The 25,439-nt window shown below is 36.8% G+C and overlaps 1 protein-coding gene across 10 annotated transcripts in view; it reads right to left on the reverse strand.

Annotated features, from left to right (window-relative positions):
* Positions 1-25,439, reverse strand: part of LOC136842616 (transmembrane and coiled-coil domains protein 2-like) — a 499,544-nt gene that overhangs the window by 104,625 nt on the left and 369,480 nt on the right. The window contains exon 1 of one of the 10 annotated variants that reach the window (XM_067110221.1): positions 14,757-15,354. The exons of the other annotated variants lie outside the window; for them this stretch is intronic. Within the exon in view, the coding sequence (XP_066966322.1) occupies positions 14,757-14,824 (68 nt within the window). The 5' untranslated portion in view covers positions 14,825-15,354. Of the gene's footprint in view, positions 1-14,756; positions 15,355-25,439 lie in introns of those variants that run through there. 10 annotated transcript variants of the gene reach the window in all.

The following is a 25,439-nucleotide window of genomic DNA, read 5'->3' on the forward strand; positions in this document are numbered from 1 at the left end:
TTACATGGAAGATTGTCTGGCAAATTTAAAGGGTTTTGGTTAGTTTTAGAAGAAGAAAAGAACATCATGAAAGAACATATAAAAATTGCAATTTTATTTCTGATGTTCCACTACATTTTCCTTAGCTAAATTTTCTTCAGCGAGATATCTTTATTTGATGACTGATACATACATACATACATACGCTCGTATATATACATATGTATATGTATACGTATATATATATATATATATATATATTATATACATACATACATACATACATATATATATATATATATATATATATATATATATATATATATATATATATATATATATATATATATATATATATATATATATATATATATATATATATATATATATATATATATAGTATATATCAGATAACAGAAAGTTTCAATGTCTGATACACAAAAAACACCTCAAATCAAACCGACTTTGGGGAATGATCAACAGCATCTGAAAACCCGTCTCCCGAAACGAGACAATACAACTCACGAACATTTAAGCAAAAAGTTACGCAAAACTAAATTTCACGAACACAAAAAAAAACATAATTTACACACACACACACAAAGAGTACTACAAACGTCTACTTAATCCCCTCGCCATAACAGGGTCATGGCTCGTAAAATCTCATTTCGACTGTCCGAACCCCTTACAATAACACTATGATGGCAGGGTAGCAACCAGTGTAAACTCTCGGGAGTTGTCCCATTCATTTACATTCCATTCATCCTAGAAGCTCCCGCTCAAAGTTTAAGAGTCTAAGATAAATAACTTGTGCTTGAACGTAGTTTTATTTTATTTAAAATAACCACTGTAATGTGTCTGCCGTAAAGTGTAAATACTTAGGAAGATATAAGTTGCCCACTAATTTGTACACGTTTATCATTCAGAGGATGTATAAACAAGCTTAAAATGACGAATGTTCGACGACATAAATATCAGCCAACACTCAAAAAAGGGTATTAAAGCTGATGAAGCCATTCAAATAAAATGGCCTATAATCGCAACACGAAAGCGTCATCAAGGTTAAACGCGAGCAAATGCTTCAGCGCGTCCTTTCAACCTGTTTCCTTTCTTGCTATAAATGGCTCATTAAAGACCCGCGCCCGTGTTATGGATAAGGAAGGATCAACCATAAATGGATAAATTAGGTAATGAAAAATGGGGTGTTTCCAGTAGAAAACAATCTCGAGTTGGATTCTTCAGTTCCAAACCGATTGAATTCTTAATAAGTTGTCTGGAGGCCTTGCGCCTCGTTGACAATACCCCTAAGGCAATCTTGGCACTATAGTGAGGGGGGGCACTCTGCTTTCATGCTCCAAGTGTTACTCATTAAAGCGATACTTCCATATTTCGTACTGTGTTTCAAGACATTCTAATCTTGAATTTGAGTTCGATCTCCTTGAAGAATACTTCAGTCCAACTCCATGTCACTCCTCCGTTTTTACAAAAGATTCTTTTTAAGACGAGGACCGGTTATGAGAGAAAATCGCGACGGGCTTCTCTTCTTAAGCGATGAAAAACCGCCTCTTGATAATGACCAGGTTGTATGATTCTAAACAGACTGAGGAAGGCAGAAATTCCACATCACGCAAGTCAATGTTAGGTTTTTTTGAGGAGTCATGACTTCTTGTGGTTTACCGATAAGCATGGCTGTACGGGTTGCTCGTAGGACCAAGGTCAGCCTAATTCAAGACAGGTTAGTCCTTACTCCCCCTAAAGAAAATGAACTCTGGGGCGGCGTTTTCCTGTAGTGTGTCGATTCCACTACGATGATCAATTTTTCTTCAATCTTCCATTGTCTCTTAAACCACCAGCTTCAACGCCATAAATTTTATAACAACATCTAACCTTGACATATTCTCACGACAATTACCATCAAAAGCTTCAAGAAGATTACACCTTGATCATTTTTACAACATTTTTCTATTAACTGTTCTAATAGCTTCAGTTCAATTTCATTTTGTTCAATAAAGAAGAGTAAGATGAAGAGGGAGCAACCACTACTCGTATAATCAAAGTGACGGGCACACGTCCAATTTACATTTACACCATCACAAATGCATAAATTCTGTTCAAGTAATTTGAAGCGTTCCAGCGTTTCATTAATACTTAACTAAAGTATGCATCCTCGTCAAGGACCACGTCACATTCTTGAGCATACAACCATTGTAATAGTTTACATTGCTGGAATTATCATATCGTAATTTAAAGGGATGAGTTTAAACTTCAATAAATGCCGTCCAAAATCACATCACGAAACACTGGGTAAACTGCATCACATTACCAATTAGGAAATTCTCTCTCTCTCTCTCTCTCTCTCTCTCTCTCTCTCTCTCTCACACACACACACACACACACACACACAACAGATGTGGATCTACTAAAACTCAACTATCGTAATGATGCTAAGTGAATATATAGCCATAGATCTCAGCCAGGACAGGTCTCGACAAAACTTCAGGAATACGAAGTCAAGAACTGAGAAACTTACAAAGACTCTTTCCTCTCCCGCCATCCATTACCGCTTATTTCAATTAGGTTGGGAAAAAAGGCCCCAGCGCTGAATTTCGAAATGCTATGAACAACATAAGCGCGCAAGTTAATTACGCTCTCTCCGAGGAAATTTGCATGCGAGTTGGTGTGCCCAGATTCGACCCAACATGAATAACGCCTCTGTCATTCGCAGAACCTGACGTGTACCTTCAGCACTTATAAATATTAAACGCAAGGTGTTCAAGGGCACAGGGAAAGTGTCAAGAAAGACTTGAATTTTTCAATCTGAGGACTTGTTCGTCCGCATTCACTAAGGATTCCTTGTGAACGAAATATATATATATTTTATTATTTCAAATTATAAGGTTGCTGGTTACATATCTAATAACCAAAAGCTACTTTTAAAATAATTTTACACCAAAAGCACAAATTCACATGAATATGATCATACAAAAATGACTTTATCGCTATAGTATTATATACAAACTTAGGGATGTAATTACGATTGAAAAAAAGACCTACTTATATATAAAAAAAAAGTCATCATGATCCATCTAAATTAATACAAAATGAGTCTCAGGCTATCGATCATGCCAGATCGCAAGTTATTCAAAACGACCTCAGGGGTACTACCTCCTGAAAGTAAAAGAAATAGCAGAGACTATAAAGTGCTACTTTGCTAGTACGTCTTTCACACCTCATTTCATCTAAAGATAATACGAGAATGTGCAATTACTTGCACTACTAAGTTCTAATGACCAGTTGCAAAAAATTGTATAACCCCGTTTTCTATCCTTTGCACAAACATTGACTTGTGAAGACTACATCGGTGCAGTAAAATATCAAAAACAATTATTGAATTTAAAAAGCAATAGAAGACATAATACATTATACTTTTATCTACATTCTTTACTACGACGACACAAGGAGAAACCTCCAAATACACAAGATACAGATGTACATGATAATTAAGAAAGTTATTCCAACTTCAGTATAGGAGAAATAAGAGAGTGGGGGACGTTACTGGCCCAGAGGTATGAGAGGGCGGGCAAGAAGAGAGGGCCCTGACGACGGGGTTGAAAATGGGGAGGGGCGTGGGTGGCCTTTAAAGCTGTTGTGGCCAACACTCATTCCAGCTCTCAGCTGGAAGGGATGAAAGCAGCCACGGCCCACGAATGTACCGGAAGCGACGGCGTGAAGACGAGTACTCAGACAGTTGGAAGACAGAAGGAAAACAAAGTGATTTTTGTGAGAGAGAGAGAGAGAGAGAGAGAGAGAGAGAGAGAGAGAGAGAGAGAGAGAGAGAGAGAGAGAGAGAATTTAAGAATCCACGAGAAAGTGCTCCATTTTTTGCTGAGGCTGTATATTCCTTCCTGAACAGATGTTAAAACACCATGTACTATGCATTCGAGTGTTATAAAACTACAATAAAAAACTAACAAGGCAATTATCATCCAAAACCCACTTTAACAATTATCCTACCAGAAAGTTAATGAATGTGACGTGTTCTGTCTTGGAATTTAGGAATCATAAAATCCACCAAGAATGGTATTTGCTATCCTGAGGATGGATCAATGAAGGGGGGAACTTTAGCCCAGCCTAAATAACACGATTGCAAATCCCCCCAAGTTTATACGAGAGCTGAGGGAACACAAACACTTCAGCATTCAACTTGGAAACATTACAGACGCAAAAGAAAAAAAAAAGTCTGCTCCAGGGAGCATTTTCCAGTGAACATATGTGTCTAGTTATAATTGGATGATACAGAATAAGCCTAAGCCACCGGCACTCCACTTGTCTTGGGGAGACAGAGGGAGAGAGTGAACTACAATACTCCACCGTCTGAAACGAGACAAAATAGACATGCAAAGGTTGACTAATTAATCTTGTCTTTAAAGATGGACAAGAATGATCTTGGCTCTAATTCTGAGAAGAATTAACCTGGAATGTACCTAACGACTCACCGAGACTCATCGCGAACTGTGCTGTTCTCTACGCTTGAATAAGCAATAATAATTTGATAGGCGATATCAATAAACAGCTAACACAGTAAAGAGTAATTTCCTCGTCGAAACGTTTACGAGTTTATTTCTTCATAGCAAACCTTACTTTGAAAAAAATATCCAATCTCGTTAATCACCAACGCATGTAAATTTCATAATCATTATCCCTTAAACTCGCGCAAACGATGCTTTCAAAAAAGTACGCGGGAGGATGGGTAGAGCCAATGACACGTGCAAGAGACAAGACAGTTTGCTCGGTTCGCTTCAGAGTTCAAAGGAGCAGCTGTGCACAGGAAGGTGGCTCTAGCTAGATCCATCAAGCAAGAACTCAGTTAATGACTTGTGACGCTTCCCGGCCATAAATGGCGATTCTGCTTAGCAGGTCGTCTTCGACCTCTCTTTCTCTGTCTGTCTGTCTGTCTGGCTGTCTGTCTGTCTCTCTTTCACTCACTCATAGCGCAGTGGTAAGCGCACTAAGTTCTGGCATTGTGGCACAGTGGCTGAGTGAGTTCAGATCCTAACTGAAGGACCCGTGTTCCCTAAAATTCAGTGTGTTTCTTGACCTAGCCAGTTAATTAAATGTTTATCTATTAGTCGATTATTGTGGGTTACATCTAGAGTGAAGAAACAGAGAGAGAGAGAGAGAGAGAGAGAGAGAGAGAGAGAGAGAGAGAGAGAGAGAGAGAGAGAGAGAGAGAGAGAGACGTGAGTGTTCGTTCCGGCAAAATGTTTACCGTCAAAACGGGAACGCCTCAATGAGGTAATCTTACCCCAGTAAAAGGAAACCATTCATAAGATATTCTCTGTCTTGCTCTCTTTCTTTGAAACACACTAGCGTTCCCTACTAGTGCTGAAAAGATCATGTAACTTATAATTATCATACAAAATAACAGTAGTGCTACCATCAATTGTAATAACGATTACCACTGATAGTGATCATAACAACAATACTGATCACAACAAAAACCTGTGAAGTACAAATAAATAAACACGACGTTTTATTTTTCCCCATTAAAACCGTATTATTCAGCCACCAAAATGGTATTATAAACTGAACACCAAAATAAGTAAATGAATGAAATGTAGAGGTAAATAAATAGCAGCAAAAACAAAAAACGACGATAGCTTGGATGGAAAAGAAATGCCAGAGAAAACAACAAATCTGATGAAGAGGAATGAGGGGACAAAATTACATTCCACAAACACATACACACACACACGGCATCAGGCTGGCGACAAGGATCCCCTTTACACGCCAAGCCGAAACAATCTTTATACTAGTGTAACTCAAGTGTACGTAATTTACAAGAGCATCATCAGTTTCGTTACTATCCTTATTAACATCAATTCTTTCAATCACGAGCAGGCAGCTCTTCGGATGATAGCACAGTACGCGACTTATGCAATCACAGTAACGAAAGTAACAATAATGTTCTTAACACCATTAGCTATATTGTACAGGAGCCTCAGAACTAGTATACTTATTCGTCTTGGTATTAAACCAATTTCCGTGAAGTTTAACGTCGACTTTTTCAATTATGATAAAACTCCTCCGCCGCCCAGCTACTGCAGCTGCGTTTGAGAACTCTTCCTGGGGCCAAGTTTTCCCTCATATCTCGCACATGTTCTCCTTCTCCTACTCCTCCTCCGAGTCATCCTCCTATGCTCCTCCTTTTCCTCGCCATAATATTTTTCCTCCTTCCCTCGATTTTTAATCTGAATCACTATGAGCTTGTGAGTTCCTCAGGTATTTCATCATCTGTTAACATTAGCTTCCTTTCTTCCAAAAATAATTCGCAGTTATTTCTTCTCCTTCTCCTAAAATATTTTGCAACCAAAAATATTGACACTGTCTGCGCAAATTGCAGGTAAACTTCGTCCATGTCTATGTAAACATCACATCTCTTGTTACGACGCAGCTTCTTTCCCCTTTCCCTCTCCGTTACCTAACTACCCTTCCTGTCCATCTCTCCCTTCCCTCTTTTTTATCTCGTTCCCTTTCAAAACCCTCCTATACATAAAATCATATTCCAAATTCACCTACGCCATTTGTCTCCCCTTGGCCGTGCACCCGCTCTGTCACATGCAGCCCTTATCGCCCGCTCTTCATCCATTTTATCCCTTACTACTTCTTATTCACATACCGTCAAGAATTTTATTTGCAAACACCCACCATCCCTTCTGCAATATCAGCACCCTCATGTCAACAACCATCAGATTAACGATACATACACAAATACGACGGCAATCACGCTGGCATATAAAAAGCATGTATAAATGGATTATGTGAACATATGGATGACCAAATACAGGCAAGCTTACCTATGAAAAAATGTATGTAAAGATATTGATTGGCTAGACAAACTAACAGCCATACCCAGCCCAAGACTGTCTGCAACATTATACGTGAAGTTTAACACCCAAGGAAGCAATGTAATTTGGAAGTCTCTGCACTCATCAGCAAAGGCTCTCTCTCTCTCTCTCTCTCTCTCTCTCTCTCTCTCTCTCTCTCTCTCTCTCTCTCTATTCACCAAACCTAACCATAATCACTGGTTTTGTCAACTTCAAACTAACGTATTTCTCAACAACAAGCATACGCACGCACGTCTATACTAGTCTTTCCTAAAAAAAAAATTGTACTTACCTTCCTCCAAGAATAAAAAAGAAAAGTCTCTGGAATCTTGATTAAGAGAGGAGAATAAAAAGCAAGGCCAAATGCTAACGAAACATGAAAACAAGACAAAAATACATGCATATCAACGCGATATTTATGGAAATGTTGACATACGCATAACGCTCAAGCACTGCAATCAGGGTTTGATTGATTGACTGGTTTTCAAAACAGCGTTAATCCATAAGAGGAAATTTAGGAAACTATCTCCAAACGCTCTGAATACATTTACGCTTGTATAAACAAACGTATATTTTTGTAAGAAAGAGCGAATATCAATCATAAATGCTTCAATTAATTGTTAATGCATTAAACTGGATAGTATAATTTTGAAATATAACAACATTGCATTTACAGCAAATTTTATATTCTCGTTAGCTTCCTGCACATAACCTAATTATACATAAACACACACGTATATATATACACAGTGCATATATATATATATAACTATATATATATATATATATATATATATATATATATATATATATATATACACACACACACATACATATATATATATATATATACATACACACAAACAATCAAAACAATCCCTTAACCCCGAAAGACGAAAAACTAACAATACATCAAAAGCAGTGAGAAGAGAAAAGCTTTCCTATATACGAAACGACTGCATAACCGAATACATAATATCTTAAGAACCATCCCCGAGATAAATCCTGAAACCAATTGCATGCCACAGAAGAGATTCCATAAAAGTATAATACTTCCTGTAAATAGAGAATTTATTATACATGAATTCCATACCGCTCTCGTCTCTCCGGACTCCATCTTAATACACTGGCCACTCTGCGACCTTCAACCCAACAACCTACTTGTGACAAGCATGCAACCTACTTCCCCTCCAACTCGCTTTTTCCTCCTTTGTCAGTCATTCCTCCAACTCTCGGATGCCGTTCGTTTGGCTGGTTTATGAACAACGACAATTGTCACCGGCTGCAGAACAGGTGGAACGGGTTCATTTACTCTTCGTCATATTTTTCTGGATTTTCCCAACAACGTGAGGATTATATGAACGTGGTGAGTGAGTGAGTGAGTGAGAGAGTGTGTGTGTATGTATATAATCAGTGACATGTGATTTATGTGACAATATACCAAAGAGAAGTGAAAAAAATGAGCGTAAATCCTGACCAGTTTCTGCTTTATTTCTAAGTCAATTTCACTGGATTGACACACTGGAAGAATTTTCAAAATATATATTCTAGAGGAAAAGTACAACCGAACACAGACGTCTGGAAACCAGATACTCAAACCTGAAAGGTGCCAGAGGGCGGAGCCGTACACTCATTTCTCTGAGGTCAAGTACTCCGTTTACAAATCTGATTATCGACGCGGGCGCTGCTTAACTCTTTCCCATCCATGTCAACTTCCTTATAATCTATACACTTTACATATTCCTCTGAAATTTGGTTTCCAACGTGTATATTCGTTTGTACTGCCCCTATAGTATATTACCGTAAATTACTACCACTTTGTATCAGTTCTCCAAAAATTGTACAGAAATAAAGACGAAACCATTCAGGACTTACACCAAGTGTCTCATTTCCCTATGGTATAGTGAGTTATATATATATATATATATATATATATATATATATATATATATATATATATATATATATATATATATATATATATATATATATATATATATATATATATATATATATATTGATAAAGAGTGGTTAACCTCTCTCAAGAAACATTCTGCAATCAGTTATTTCTTCACGTAATTAATTATACTATGTATGTATGTATGTATGTATGTATGTATGTATGTATGTATGTATGTATGTATGTATGTATGTATGTATGTATGTACACACATGTATATATATGTGTGTGTATGTATGTATAATACATACACATATCTATATCCAGATGTGTGTGCTTATTAATACTTGACATACAGACACAAACGCTACGACATAAGAGCAAAGCAAATGCCATATTCTTTTCATACCGTACCACCAATTAATTCCGTGGTAAATTGGGTCCCCAGTAAAAAGATCATAAAACCTATTCCGCACCAAAGCGCCAATCATAAAATAACGGAGAACCGCTTTGATGAGTATTCAGATATCCTGTGTTCAAAATTGTGATCTCTTTTTTCTATGGCACTTTTCTGCACAGTGTTCAATCCACGAATAGTTAATTAGATCTACATTGTGCCATTTTATCACCTACATGAAATGAATAAGAAAGGGTAGGAAAAAGTCACGTTCCATCTGTGAAACTTCGGAAACACCAGGTCAACTGATTCTCCCAGCCTTTCAATTTCTCCCTTAAAGGAACTTCCTCAAGGAATGAACAGTGAAACCACACATCCATAAATTAAGCCAGGCTCTTTACATGTCAAGGGAAGAAATCTAATTTCTGTGGCAAAACTTAATTATTTAATTATTCGTTATACCTCTATCACAATCGAGCCGTTCCCGGTCAAAACAGTTTCAAAGATTTTTTCCCACTTCTCCAAGAAGCAACTTGCTAAACAAAGATAATTATAGAAAAACTTATAAAAGCCTTATAATTTCTTATCAATATTACAGTTTACTGTATCGGATAACTGATGACACTTGAATTCCTCTTGACAGCAACGGCTGAAAACTTACAAAACACCCAAGTTTAACACTTATAAATAAGTACACATCCTCCGTCCCAATACATAAAAAATAAATTCATTAGAACTGTATAATGCTCTTAACCGAGCGTATAATCTCTAGCCTTTAATAAAATCGTTATGAGAGCCTGCAACCCGTGATGCTTTCATCTTCCGTCAGGCCATCTCACAACTTTCATCTCATCAACAGACCTTTCAAAATGTTTTTTGGATACTTAAAACCGATGCACGAAATTTTTAATGAAAAAAGCCGTGGTAGTTTGTAATAAGACTACAACTAAAAAAAAAATGGGTTGCCATCGTAATATATTACTTATGTATGCGACCTCAGAAATGATATGGAAAAAGGTCAGGCCATTCACTGGATGCTAACGAACAACTTCGCAACTTAATTACAATAATGACCATAACGATAACCATGATGCTAATGATAACGGTACTCTTGTTAGGAGTTATCTTTTTCAGATACTAAATTATTCGATAACACTACGACAAGAGAGGGTTCGTGTGTCTAAGATTACAAACACTTCAGCTATTACATTAACAGCCCCCGTTAACTCAAACCCTGCTATTGCAGCAGGAGAAAAGCAAGAAGATAATGTAAAGCGCACAAGGATAATGTGGGAGAAAATAATCATCATGGCAACACACAAACAGGTCATCAATTAATTGGAAACACCTGCTGGCTCAAAGTGAAACTGTTTGCCATCTCCTTAACCAAGAAAAAATAAACAAGCCCGGACATCTCTGCCAACAGCCCAGCTAAATATTTCTTCTCCCAAAATAGCCATGTATGAAAACACGCACCCACATGCCCGGATGAGATATAAACAAAAATCCATATCTATAAACAACGCGCTAATTTCATTACAGCGCCCTTGAAAGCTACCTTCCCTTGCTTTCAGTAATCTGATAACAGACGACCCAATCCTCAATAATCTAATATTAGAAGAAAAAAATAAAAAAAAATTGGAACAGCTGCGCCGCTTATAACTGATTACATTTTATTCCAAAAAGTAATTTATTACAACACAAATACAAAACATTCCTATTGGTACACACACCCATCAGAGAGAGAGACTGAGAGAGAGAGAAAGAGAGAGAGATTCTCCATTACAAAGGTACTGAAGGCAAAAATAACTGCAAAAAATTAATAAATAAATACGGACAGTGACGGCAGTGCAGATAAAGAGGACTGTGCAAACGAATCCTCAAATATGCATCTAGCATGGAACTACGAAATGCCAGAAACTTCCACATAAAGCTAAAAGACCTAGCTATGATAAGCATCCAAAAAATAAGGGATAAAAATAAAGCATTTCTACGTGGAGCTGATTGATTGACGAAAAATAAAAGGAACAAGAAATGTTTTCCTATAAACAAAACAAAGGACAAGCTATAAACAAGCAGAGAAGCAAGATTTTTCATTCATGCGCACAAAAAACTCTGCTTTGATCTCCAGAGCCCAAAGGAGACGCTAATTTGCTGGAGATACTGACGAAATAAAACTCGGGGCAATATTTACCAATAATACCACGAAAATATCAAGTAATAAAGAGTTCAATGCCAACTGAGACATAAAGACAAATTGCAGCTAAATATTCATTTAACACTTGCTGAAGAATCGGGAATTTTTCTCGACGATTTTATCGTAACCCCAACTATAACTACGGCATAAAACTGGTAATAATTGCCTGCTCGATAAAACTTGTCATTGAGTCAAACCATTTCTCACCTCTGTAGCATAATTTTTATCCTTGGCCAATTACATCCTTTAGAACTTGACTTGACTTGACTCCGAAAGATACCAATTTTTCCTGAGTCCTTGTTTTAAACTAATTTCCAAGGAAATTGAAACAAATTCCATGAACGCAAAACTGCCAGCCATGATTCCTACCCGAAAATTTAAAAAAAAAATTGATTACTTTACTACAGAATGTTTCAGTCGCTTGAATTTGATGCTAAGAACTTGGCAGCTATTAATAAACAACCCTTTATTTTACACCTTATTCTGCTTCATTCACGGGAGTTTAAAAGTGCATCCAAATGATTAATTTAACCGCTATAGCACTGATTCTGGGACATAAAACTAGCAGATCAAGATAAAAACATCTGAAATGCCTATCAACCAAAGATGAATTCTCTATGCAAAGTATACCTACTGTAAACGCACGAGAGCCGACGTACATCTGTAGTGAGTGTCAATTGGTTATAAAGAGAGAAACTTATCAGCTCTGGTGATGTTAAGCGGAATCCAAAGTCTACTATAAGTTAATTCAGTGTATTCCTAACCCACAAATTGACACGAAGAAAATGTCACTACTTCATAGCTGCCAAAAAATAAATATTTAAAGTCAATTACTTGACAAAATGTAAAGGAAAGAACATTTTTAATGCGGTATTTCCTTGGATTTGATTCTGACGTACACAAAAGAACTTTTATTTTTTTAAATTTATTTATTTATTTTGTGCGGAAAATATCGAAATCGAACTATTGAAAACCTCAACAAAAACTTTACGGCCCATGAGACTTCCTTGCATCAAATGAGAATGTTGAACAACTTTTGACTGAAAATGTTCACAACATATCTCAAAAGTGCTGATGATCTTCAAACCAAAATTTTTATAATTATATACGTATTTATGTACCTAGCATTTTTATAACTATCTGTATTTATGTAACTTACATTTCTAAAACTATCTCTGTAATTTATGAACCCGCCATTTTCATAACTATTCTTAATTTCTACACAAAAGATGAGTTCCATTTATGGGGGAGACCCCACAACAATATATTTTCGACACATTTTCAGTAAAAAGAAGTAAAGCATAAAAAATAACTGCTTGCTGCTCCTGATAGTCTGAATTACTGAACCTTCCATGAGTAAAACTGATGATGTACATTGGCTTCCGAAAGTCTACAAGAGGATTCGGTTAAGACCTGAAGACTGGCTGAAGCACCACAGGAAGAGTATCAGTAGGACACTAGAAAAATAGGACAAACGTTATAATCCACTACTGGGCTCCCCTTCAGCAACAGCTAACTGTATGTCAGAATGGGAAAAAACAAAAGTAAAATGAGCAAAGATAAGGAACACTATCGATTACACATACAATCACATTACTTAAATCTCTCTCTCTCTCTCTCCCTCTCTCTCTCTCTCTCTCTCTCTCTCTCTCTCTCTCTCTCTCTCTCTCTCTCTCTCTCTCTTCGAAGATAATTTTCAAATGCTAGTTTGGTCAAACAGCGACAATCTTTGAAGGTATATAAAAATCCACAAATAAATACACAAGCATTGGTGCATACATAATTAAAAATCAACTTTCAAAGGCACACCAAATATGAGTGAACAAATACATTTACGATAAAATAAATAATCTTTTCAAATGGCTCACATATACAGCATATTTCAGATTTAAATAACCAGAGGTCCATAACACTTTAGTATATTCTATATGGTGATGTCATCGTTACGACCCTGAACTCGCAATCAGTCAGCAACAGCTTTCTGTACCTTCGGCGCCGAAGGCTATTGATACGACTATAGTAGTTATGATTCAATAAATCCATTAAGGAAAAAGCAACAATTTCTCTAATAACGGACCATCGCGTAACGATACAACCAATGTTTACGGGACTATAAGCCATCACCAAGTTGCTGTGCGTGATTTTAGGGCGTGAAAGAGAAATATCACAGCCTTCATCAAATCAAACTTGATTAGTGGAAGCAGTAGAGCAACAACTCTGGCAGCGTCGCGAGCTACTACTATCACTGGTGGCGTGGGCGCTGTCACTACACCATTTCGGCTATGACTCCTATTTCCATTGTTACTACCACAACTACCTAATAAATGGTCAAATAAAATCTTCCCCCCAAAAATGCGACAAGTGTATTCAGGCGCCTTTTCCAAAGATCTCAAGGGGCAGCCCGGAACCAGTCTTCGTCTTCTGTAGTTTTTAGTATATGCCCAAGGAATCGATACCTCCGGAGGGGAAATTTTAGCCTCGTGGGGAAAAACGACCGACCATTTCTCTTCCCCGTGTCTTGCATCTGAAGCGTGTGGCGGAAAACGACGTGAAATATTAGAAGAGCCTTTCATAAAATCGAAAAAGGATTCGGGCTCCTATTTTACGAAAGCTCAAACTCTTGATTCTGAACGTCAGAAAGCGGAAACATGGGCATGAGACAAGGAACAATGCCCCGACATTTCAAAAGTAACAAAAGAATATTTTTCCCTTGATGCCGTTCTAAAAATGGAGGAAAAATATCCGTAACTCTCCTGGACTCCCGTCTAATTTAGCATTCAAGGAAACTTCATCAAATCACTTATCTGACATCTTCACATGCCTTTCTGAATGAAAATTCTCTTGTGTAACTAAATCCAACTATTCACTCACATTAGTTAATATAAAATGGCCCAAGAACTCCAAAGCAAATGTGAAGGGATACTTCATTCCACCAAACATGAATAGGATAAACAAACAAACTGGAGCGGCGTAGAACAAGAACAAGAAAAATATACGAACAATTAAAATCTGGAGCACCTCTTACGGCAAGGTAAGTCATTAGAGGAATGGATAAGTTCTCTATCTGCCAAGGTCTTTTTCGATCTACCCAGAATACTAGTTGCTTCCACAACCAAATACAAAAACCCCTGAAGCATTAACGTATGAATGGGGCAGCTCTCACATTTCACAAATTTCACTCTTGTGATAAGTAGGCTACCAGACAACACGCTGCATCCACACCGAATGCATGAATACTATTCAAATATATATCGTAAACTTCTCAATCACATAAGCATATATTACAAGCAGAAAATTAAAGCACCTATTCATAACATAACCCTCTCAATTTCAACCTTTAAAAATGGTGCTCGGGTGCTCAAAGGTTACAATAAGAAAGAACAAGCAGGAAATTACCTGTTAATAAACCGGCAAACTCCAAGCCAGTACCAGTCGAGCAGTGATTGCTGATCACGGGCGAACATCGCTCACACCACCGCAAACACTGACGCCCATGATCAATTCTTGTGGATGTTTCAGAACTGCAGCGGCGTCAGATCGTCAAATTCTACGCAAAATTCACAGTATTTCCTCCTTGAGTTAGGTAAACTATTGAAAATAACAAACGAATGGGAGATGTACTTCCCCTATGCAGAGAGACACACGTCCGTCCTGCTCCAACGCCAGATCAACAGCTAAGTTGACACTTCACGAACTCCTTAGAAGATGGTGGCCAGTAAGTGGCTTCCCCCTCCTCCTTCTTCTCTTTCCCCACGTCCCCCTTTCAATTTCTCGGAGGCACGACTCCCTAATCCACAAACGCCCCAGCACTTACTCCCAACCATAAAAAGGGCTTAAACGTCCTCCCACACAAACGCCACCTCCACAGGTAGGTTAAAACTCGAAACGTCATGTCGCACGGAAACCATAAAAATCATGTGCTTACATGGCGCTGTCTACTAATAAGGTATAAAGGCACACACTCAAACACCTGCTCACGTACACTTACACACTCACGTTACCTAAACTGAAGACCTAACAATCGAGTCGAGGATGGTCAGAAAACAAAAGGCAGCTGTAAAGAAAAGCACAGCGCGATAAATGGGTCAATCGTCTGTTGATATTCCCTTCGCTTAGTTATGAAATCCGGCAATTTTGTAACAAGCTGGATGATCCACTGACTTATAGAAACACACTGACAGATAAAAGATCTATTGCTATAATTCCCAGAATAATTACTCGTACACACGGATGAATGACTCGAAAACTTAATTCTAGTACTGCATCGCACCATCAACTGCAAAATTTTATCCAAATTTCTACTAAGCATGAAAACTTCTTAGTATTAAAGAAATTTCATTTCAGCGACACCCAGCCCCCCCTTGACATACGCCTGGAATTTATATAACGTATCTATCTTGGGACCAATGCAAGTATTCATACATTTTCGTATATAAAATTTCCTATATATAAAATTGAGGAAACAAAAAAATTAATTTTAGTATTTGGCTTTGGTGCAGAATAGTTTTTTTTTCATCTCCCAATGACAAAATGAGGATACCAGTTCAGTTCTGATCTACACGACTTTTTAAAAATGATATTAAAAGTCACCAAATAGTTCATAAACAAAACGCGCGGATTAAGAAACAAAATAAAAAATAAAAGCAATACAGTAAATTACCTACAAGCTCGCTCCAAAAAATATTGAGTCCGCGGTCACACTGCCGTTTTCCTTGAGAACAATTTTGCGACTTCACAGGAAAGGACAGAAACTGCATTTTCAGGATAGCCACAGAATCGGCCTAACTAATAAAAAAATGAAAAGTAAAAAAAAAACATAATTACATTATTTGTCGTACAATGATTGTGCCATTTCTTAATAAAGGATATTACGTGGTAAGTGCATGGCATAGTACCTTTGCATAAGCACAAGAAAATATAAATGAACATCATTCAGTAAAAAATATAAGCTCTGATTATAGATATAATATACTTTCCTTTCTGAAAAAACGAGGAAATCTGGTCACTGTCAATTGGTCACCCTTTGTAGTTACCCCCTAAGGAAAATAGGAAATGTGGACCTAACGAATTTTCATCCAAATTCGGAATGGTCTCGCCCAAGGAAATTATTCTTTTATTATAAATTTCAAACTCGACATTTTCATTATAAAGGCAAAGAAATAACAACATACAGTTCAACGGTTGGATTCACACACACACACACACACACACACACACACACACACACACACACACACATATATATATATATATATATATATATATATATATATATATATATATATATATATATAGGCCTATATATATGAATCATACGGATTAAGCTGGGGTAATTTCGGTTCCCTACACAGACGACTTATAAAAAAGGTGCAGAAAACGGCAAACTTGTATCTGCCTACGGATATATGGGTCGGGTAACTGGAAAGGCAATCATTTACGTCGCAACTAGTCCCGAAGTTGAAATATTAATTTTCCTAAAAACATGCCCTACGAAGCGGTATGTATCAAATCCGGCCCAATTTGTTCTGGTCGCAAATTCAGATCTCAATTTCTGAACCTGGCAATTAACAACTACTCATAGAAATTTGGCAAATAATATCTCATAGAAATTTGGCGGTTAACAAAAACTCATAGAATTCTGGCAATTAACAAATACTCATAGAAATTTGGCAATTAACAACTACCATAGAAATTTGGCAATTAACAACTACTATAGAAATTTGGCAATTAACAACTACCATAGAAATTTCGCAATTAACAACTACCATAGAAATTTGGCAAATAACAACTACCATAGAAATCTGGCAAATAACTCATAGAAATTTGACAATTAACAAATACTATAGAAATTTGGCAAATAACATCTCACAGAAATTTGGCACTTAACAAACACTCATAAATTTGGCAATTAACAACTACCATAGAAATTTGGCAAAAAACAACTACTCATAGAAATTTGGCAAAAAATAACTACTCATAGAAATTTGGCAATTAACAACTACCAAAGAAATTTGGTCATTAACAACAACTCATAGAAATTTGGCAATTAACAACTACTCATAGAAATTTGGCAATTAACAACTACCATAGAAATTTGGCAATTAACAACTACTCATAGAAATTTGGCAATTAACAACTACTCATAGAAATTTGGCAATTAACAACACTCATAGAAATTTGGCAATTAACAACTACCATAGAAATTTGGCAATTAACAACTACTCATAGAAATTTGGCAATTAACAACTACTCATAGAAATTTGGCAATTAACAACTACCATAGAAATTTGGCAATTAACAACTACTCATAGAAATTTGGCAATTAACAACTACCATAGAAATTTAGCAATTAACAACTACTCATAGAAATTTGGAAATTAACAAATACTCAGAGAAATTTGGCAATTAACAAATACTCATAGAAATTTGGCAATTAACAACTACCATAGAAATTTGGCAATTAACAACTACTCATAGAAATTTGGCAATTAACAACTACCACAGAAATTTGGCAATTAACAACTACTCATAGAAATTTGGCAATTAACAAATACCATACAAATTTGGCAATTAACAACTACCAGAGAAATTTGGCAATCAACAACTACTCATAGAAATTTGGCAATTAACAACTACCACAGAAATTTGGCAGTTAACAACTACTCATAGAAACTTGGCAATTTACAAATACCATAGAAATTTGGCAATTAACAACTACCCATAGAAACTTGGCAATTAACAAATACCATAGAAATTTGGCAATTAACAAATACCATAGAAATTTGGCAATTAACAACTACCATAGAAATTTGGCAATTAACAACTACTCATAGAAATTTGGCAATTAACAAATACCATACAAATTTGGCAATTAACAACTACCAGAGAAATTTGGCAATCAACAACTACTCATAGAAATTTGGCAATTAACAACTACCATAGAAATTTGGCAGTTAACAACTACTCATAGAAACTTGGCAATTAACAAATACCATAGAAATTTGGCAATTAACAACTACCCATAGAAACTTGGCAATTAACAAATACCATAGAAATTTGGCAATTAACAACTACTCATAAAAAGGATGCACAGCAAGAGTGCTTTACGTGTTACTATTCCTATGCCAAGAAATTGGTAACTTTTTATTCCCTTATAAAAACTAACACTTCTGTTTAGCCATAAAATAAATCTTATTTATTCAACTATAACTTCCAGTGAAACACCCAAATGAATTCTTCCTTTACACATCCCATGACATCAGTTTCTGCTGCTCGAAAACAACTTAAGAACCTTTCTGCATTTATATAAAAACGTTTTTGCAATACGGCCAAGAACGCAAAAAATAAATGGAAGGAAGACCAACAATATGACTGCACGGCTAGAAAGTAAATTTTTTCACACCATTGCATGATGTTATGTAACTAAGTATTCTCCTGCAAATTACACATACCAGTCCATAACATACACAATAATAAAAAAAGACGATTACATAAATTAACACTAATATCAATAATTCCATACTCTAATCTTTCAAAAGGACCCACAAAAACTAAAATAATCCCGGCAAACAGAAAACAAGAGAGATAAGTCTGGTTAATCTTCGCCCGGAACTAATCCATTCTGTTGACAGGGCAAGAAGAGGAACCCCCTGTGTACTCTTGACGTAAAAACAAATGCCATCCAGAAGCCGCATGAACGTACTTTTTCTGACACTCCATAAATAACTTCCTTCATTTGCTGGATGGCTGCACGCTATTCTAAGACAATTATATAAATTAATTAAGGAACCGAAAGCAGCAGCTGTATTAGTAGAAAACGAAACGGCAGTATTAAGTAATAGCGTAGACGCTGAATAATGAAGTTAATAGGGGCAAAGACTTTATTTTAGCTTCTCTTGACGATATCCCAAATTGAGGAAGAAGCGACAGCAATCTATATAAAATTCATGCATCATGACATGAGTCACGTAGGCTCTGATGTGTCTTTGACGTGGATACTAAAGAATTCGACAAATAGCCTTTGAAGAATTGTTAACACTGATAAACAACTTGTGTTCATGTATGTAAAAACACAAAAAGTAAGTAAATATTATCCTTCCTTACATTTAGAAAGATTCACCATGAAACATCCTCTCACTCGCCACTTCAAACTTATCATCACGATCTGAGAGATTAGAAGTCAACAACTGAAATGAAATGTCTTCCAAGGTCACTGTGTTCCTGTAAAAGGAATCAACTGTTTGCTGCATAGAGCATCACCCTCCACCTCTCTTTCTATTGGAGGCGCTGAATGGTCTTTAGTCTATGGGCTAAATATTCACAGCATCTACTGTACTTAATTCCATTCCTTAGTTAATGAAAGCTTATGACTTCCAACATCAGGCCAGCAAAATTTTAAAATCGTTACCTTACTTCAACTACTGTATGGGTTCTGTGCCTGTGTACAAGTGTATTCGAATGATTGTGCCCGAGTACTGTGACAGATATCAAGTTGTGTACGTTGTACTTTTTTTACCATATAGTTCTTTTATAAACGCACATACACTGCGGCAAGTTATAAGACTTAACCGAAGGGCCTTAAAACATCAGAAACAATCACGATTAGCATCTTCTACACAAATATATTAATGAGAAATAAAGAGGAAAATGGAATAATATTTAAGATATATTAGAGGCTCTACATTCATTCGGGTAAAGCGACTATACCTGGAAAAAGTCAACGAAACGAAAGTCCACTGATATAAGACCGTGACTAGGCCCTCACCCCACCCTTTATTTCCTATCATTAAATTTCGTAACGTCAAGCTATTTAATAAATAATCACCTTTAAATGTAAACAGAGAAACAGAGACGAAAACGTCGACATGACTTAGAATTAGGGTGTAATCTAAGTTTCTTAAGATCGATCCTCTCGAGATAATTCCAGGGAGAGGATTAAAGGAGAGTGCCGCAGTGCTAAGCTGGCCTGCACTCTACAGGTCCCTTCCTGGTACACATTTAATGAGGTCTCTCCTTAAGAAGAAATAAACAGCGATGCAGCTGTCTCCAGACTCGATCCGAACTCTGAGGTGAGACGCGTTTCCTGCTACCTCTGAAGACCACACGAGGAGAACTAAGTGAGCCTACAGACTTCTGATCAAATACTATGAGCATATTAATCAATAATATGAGGATATGTATGACTGTTATCGCTTCTCTCCATGATTATTTTGACAGGTGAGTACCGCGGGAGCACATATCCATTAAATGCAAAAATGCAAAAGTCCACAGGCAAGGTCATTACAGAGAAGAAAGAGTTCATTTTTTCATCTCATTCATTGAGGAAGTACAGAGCAGCATGAGAAGGAAAGCTGTTACGTATCCGCTATGGTATGGAATCACTATTTTGAATCCTCACAGACAAACTCCCCACCATTCAAACATTTCTAAACGGCTCTTATACAGGTAGCTAGTCTCATCTCGTGATCCAAGGGTTCATTTGAACAAAAGAGAGGAAGGTTGTTCTAGTCTCAGTCTGAAAACACCATAGCATTATCTGTGACCTCTCACCGACCCCGTGACATTCTACCTGTCAGTATTGATGTCCCAAAGCGGCGCTTTCCCTTTAAGTAACTCATAATTCCAGATGCTGACTCTTTCAAGAAGTCAACAAATACTATTTTTAAAAATGATCTTGACTGAAAGAGACTCGTGCAACTGAAAGATTAAAAATAAAAAATAAAATTAATAAATTGCATGACTGTGAAAATGAAAAAAACTTGAAATAAGAAAATCTCCAACAGATAAATGGTACGTCTAAAAAAAAAAAGCAACAATAAAATGAAAATGACAGAGCATATGTTTCCTCGTTCTCTAAATTTCAAGAACTGTGAACCCTCGAAGTGATATTTGTAATGAACACTACGCCTAACTAGTATATTTGATAGCGTAATTTTCCCTTGACTTTCAAATAAAAATGACGTCAGCTATTTATCAAAGATTTTTCCTCTCGTTGGGAGAGAGGCAACGAGAGGGACAATGTGGCTCCCTTTCCCGAATATGCTAATTTGGGCTCTACAGAGTACCGTCCAATTAAGATACTGCCTAAGCGACCAAAAACTCCCTCATCTTTTTTAAACATCGCTTTTACCACATGGTTTATCCTCCCCATTTACATTTCCCTTCTCAAACGACCGTTTACTTGTTTCCACACACGACACCCATGGCTGGATAACACTTACAAAGTGTTTCTTTGGATAGGTGGTCACAAGAACCTAACTCTCAACTTAGAATTAGGATGACTTTTATAGGAGAGGCCGCTATTGGACTGGTTTGCCTAAATGTGATCCAGGTGATGACAGGCAATCAAGGGGCTCTAAAAAACAGCTTTCGTGAATATCACATGAAGCTCCTGCATATTAGCATTATTGCTACGCTATCTATGCTGCACATACAAAAATGTTTTCAAGTTTTGAACAAGAATAACCCCACTACACAAGCAACAATGCGTCACCCTGTGAAAATAAGCAATTCGGGCACTTTTACATCTTTGAACACGACAAAAAATGACCGGTTAATCTCTGAACTACAATTACTATATGATTAAGATCAAAGATAAGGGATGGAACTTCAGTTAAGCACTATAAGTTTTCAACATGCGGGTCTAGAACCACCCACGCTAATGTTCTTAACTGTTGGTATTCCCTTTACAATAAGTTTTCATTCAAAATACTATCCCAATAAACTAAACGCTCGTTTTGTCAATTCACAAACTAGGAGAACAGCTGGAAATCAAAGGAAGGGAGTACTTCTAAGTTGGAACGTAGAAAATTCCATTATTTTCAGCAGTTTCGATGCTCCGAGTCTCTGTCCTTGAAACACTTGTTCTCTCTTCAGACTTCTCAGATTGCACGACAGTGAAATTGGGAAAGATCAGGTTCCTTAGCCCCAATCTCGGCTCTACTGCTGGCACTGACGCTCCTCAAAGGCGCTGTATTTGAATCTGAACACTCTTCTAAATATATGTAATGTACAATATCCCAGCAACACCTATAGGAAATCTCATTACCCACCACACTTACCTTAAAGAACACGACCGCCAGCATGCTATTTCCGATGGTAAAGGCAAACATTAATTTTAATATCGGCAAACTTTTGCGGGTTATAACCATATCTCCCTTTAGAAAACATTCACGTTAATCAGCATTATTTGAGATAACACGTTTAAACAATTAGAAAAGCTCAAGTCTCAAGAAAAGAAGCAACTCTCATGAAAAATATAAACAGGAATCTAGTCAGAAACATTTGCGATAAATGTCAAATGAATGTCAGGCTTTCTTCAAATTGTCATGTTTGACTTCCATCATTTTGACCGGACTGTACAGGTACCGCGAAATTGGAGGTTTGCATGAAAGAGTTTGCGTTTTGGCAAGTTATCGAGACATTCAAGCATGAACAAATAATAATAATAATAATAATAATAATAATAATAATAATAATAATAATAATAATAATAACCTGACGTTCGACATGAAAGTAAGGGGAAGACAGAACAACCGAGGCACGGTATTACTGGAAACCTAAAAATAACCAGCGAACCACGGAACGCGCGGCCACTAAAAAGGAAAATGTAGAAGCGCACGAAGAAATGTGACCATAAAAAGACTGAAGTACGGCTCGAGAGGTACTTGCGCCTTTTCCCCGAAAGTGGGAAAACACGGGGTGACGAATCTGGAGGTTCTTGAAGGTTACCATAATAGAAAAAACAAATATGGCACGAGAGAGAGAGAGAGAGAGAGAGAGAGAGAGAGAGAGAGAGAGAGAGAGAGAGAGAGAGAGAGAGAGAGAGAGAATAATTCATGTTTTCACTCAGTGCGCAAAATTACTAGCACATACTCATATTTCAGAGGGTGACACATTGTCAACAGAGCCACCGATGCGTCCTATTTGCAGGTTTGCAATTTGCGAATCACTCCGACCAACATCGCTTCGAAAATTGAATACGTGTTAGTGTCACTTCTCCGTCACATATGACTGAAGGCGCTGAGTCCTCCAAGGAGGTGACCTCGCAGTATCTCTCTCTCTCTCTCTCTCTCTCTCTCTCTCTCTCTCTCTGTGATATATAAAAACGTTCAAGTTACAAGCCTTACCACGTAACAGAGTAACATGAATAAAGATATCAACGTCTCAGAAACTACAGGTTCATCTACCAGGGCAATTACAAGAAACTTGGGTAACAGGAGCTATTACTGTTCAGTCCTCATCATTGGGATCTTAACTGTAATGTATGACAATTCTCTCTTTACTAAGTATCTGCCTGTATGAAGTACACTACATTTTGTCTACGCAATCCTAGCAAAGTAATTACTTATAACCTCGTGAGTGAAATATTCTTTATTTAGATATTCCGTCATTTTAGAACATCACCAATAAAAATGAAACGAGATGGTAATGTGAACCAATTTCAACAGATATATACATCTACAAAAGTAAACCGCGTAGCGTGGCATGACCTGACGTGACCTTTGCTTTAGAAGAGAAAACCTTTCTTGAACTCTAGAACTAAAACCTACAAAGGTCACAGTATTAGCCTTCAGTTAAAGCAAAAGCAGAGTAATTGCAGCTGAAAGAATGAAGAGTTATTCAAAAGCTACCTACGCCAAGGCCACTGCATAGTGAAAGACAATCCTGGAATGGAAACGAAGCTTAATCCCCAGGAAAACCAGGCGTTCACTGCCTCCCTGCCTGCCTTCCACGGGTTTTAAGTCAAGAGACGAGATTGGTTTTAGAAGCTTCCGCTCTGCAATATTAGTTGATAGAAATTACGAATCTATCAATCTATCTTTCTATATATATATATATATATACACATACGCATGTATGAATTATATATATATATATATATATATATATATATATATATATATATATATATATATATATATATATATATATATATATATATATATATATATATAAGATAAATATTTGAAATGAAAACTCAATGACACTCAGTTTAAATTATGAAAAGCGAAAATATATTAATGAAAGGCCGAGTCAATATCGCGATATTTACACCAGATTTATCTTTTAATTAACGATAACTCTTGATTACACGGCCTTCCCGCCACGTCAATTTAGATTTCTTCAATCTTCGGCTTTAATGAACCTGTCCACTGCAAAATTAGATCAAATCAATAGGAGTTCATCCCTCCTTGCCGAAAACTTTTCCTATCACATTTCAATATCTCATTAACAGGCTAAATTAAACATTCCAAGAGAGAGGAAACAACCGAAAGAAAAGTCAATTAACTTATGGGAAAACCGCTTCCACACACTGAATCAAGTCAGGTGACATTAAACGAGGTTATAAATAAACCTGCAGGGGCAAAAGGGCTGACCTCTGCAAGGTGATTCAGCCATCTAGAGATCAATTAGAAAACATGAAGAGAAAGACGAAGAATTTTGGCTAATAAGACAAGAACCTAAAAGACAGTGATTGATAAAATTACGAAATGACAAATAAATCATAAAAACCACTTGCTTTCACGCACTTCATCAAAGCATCTTTACAAAAACACAAATAAATAAATAAATGAACAAAAAACATTCCCATTACGTTACAGATCGGAAGAGACAAATTACCCTCATCACTGTCCTATTCTGCATCGGAGAAAATTCCTAAGGCGCGCAGAAAATTCCTAAGGCGCATAATGATAACAAGTCAAGTGGCCGAGAAAGACAGCAGGGAAGCCATCTACTGTGCTTGCAGGATCTCTAACTGAATCTCTAATGCAGTTATGCTAATGTCACCAAGCTATTTGTTACAACTGCAGTGATATAGATCAGGCATAAAACTCCATTCCCCATACAGGAGGTCTTCCATAATTCCTCCATTTATTTCCTATTTATTTTTACGAGATTTCCTTCCTCACAGAAAGGAGGAGGAGGAGGAGGAGGACGTTTCTTTCCTCTAGTCATATAACTTTATTTTCAACATATTTTGTAGTACATAATTATGCTCTGTGCTTGTCATTAAGTCTTCATGTAGCAAACCAGCCGCAAAGTCCGAGAGGGAGAAGAGCTCTCTTTATAACCTTT

Source organism: Macrobrachium rosenbergii, chromosome 10 (genome assembly GCF_040412425.1).
Source record: "Macrobrachium rosenbergii isolate ZJJX-2024 chromosome 10, ASM4041242v1, whole genome shotgun sequence".
NCBI lineage: Eukaryota > Metazoa > Arthropoda > Malacostraca > Decapoda > Palaemonidae > Macrobrachium > Macrobrachium rosenbergii.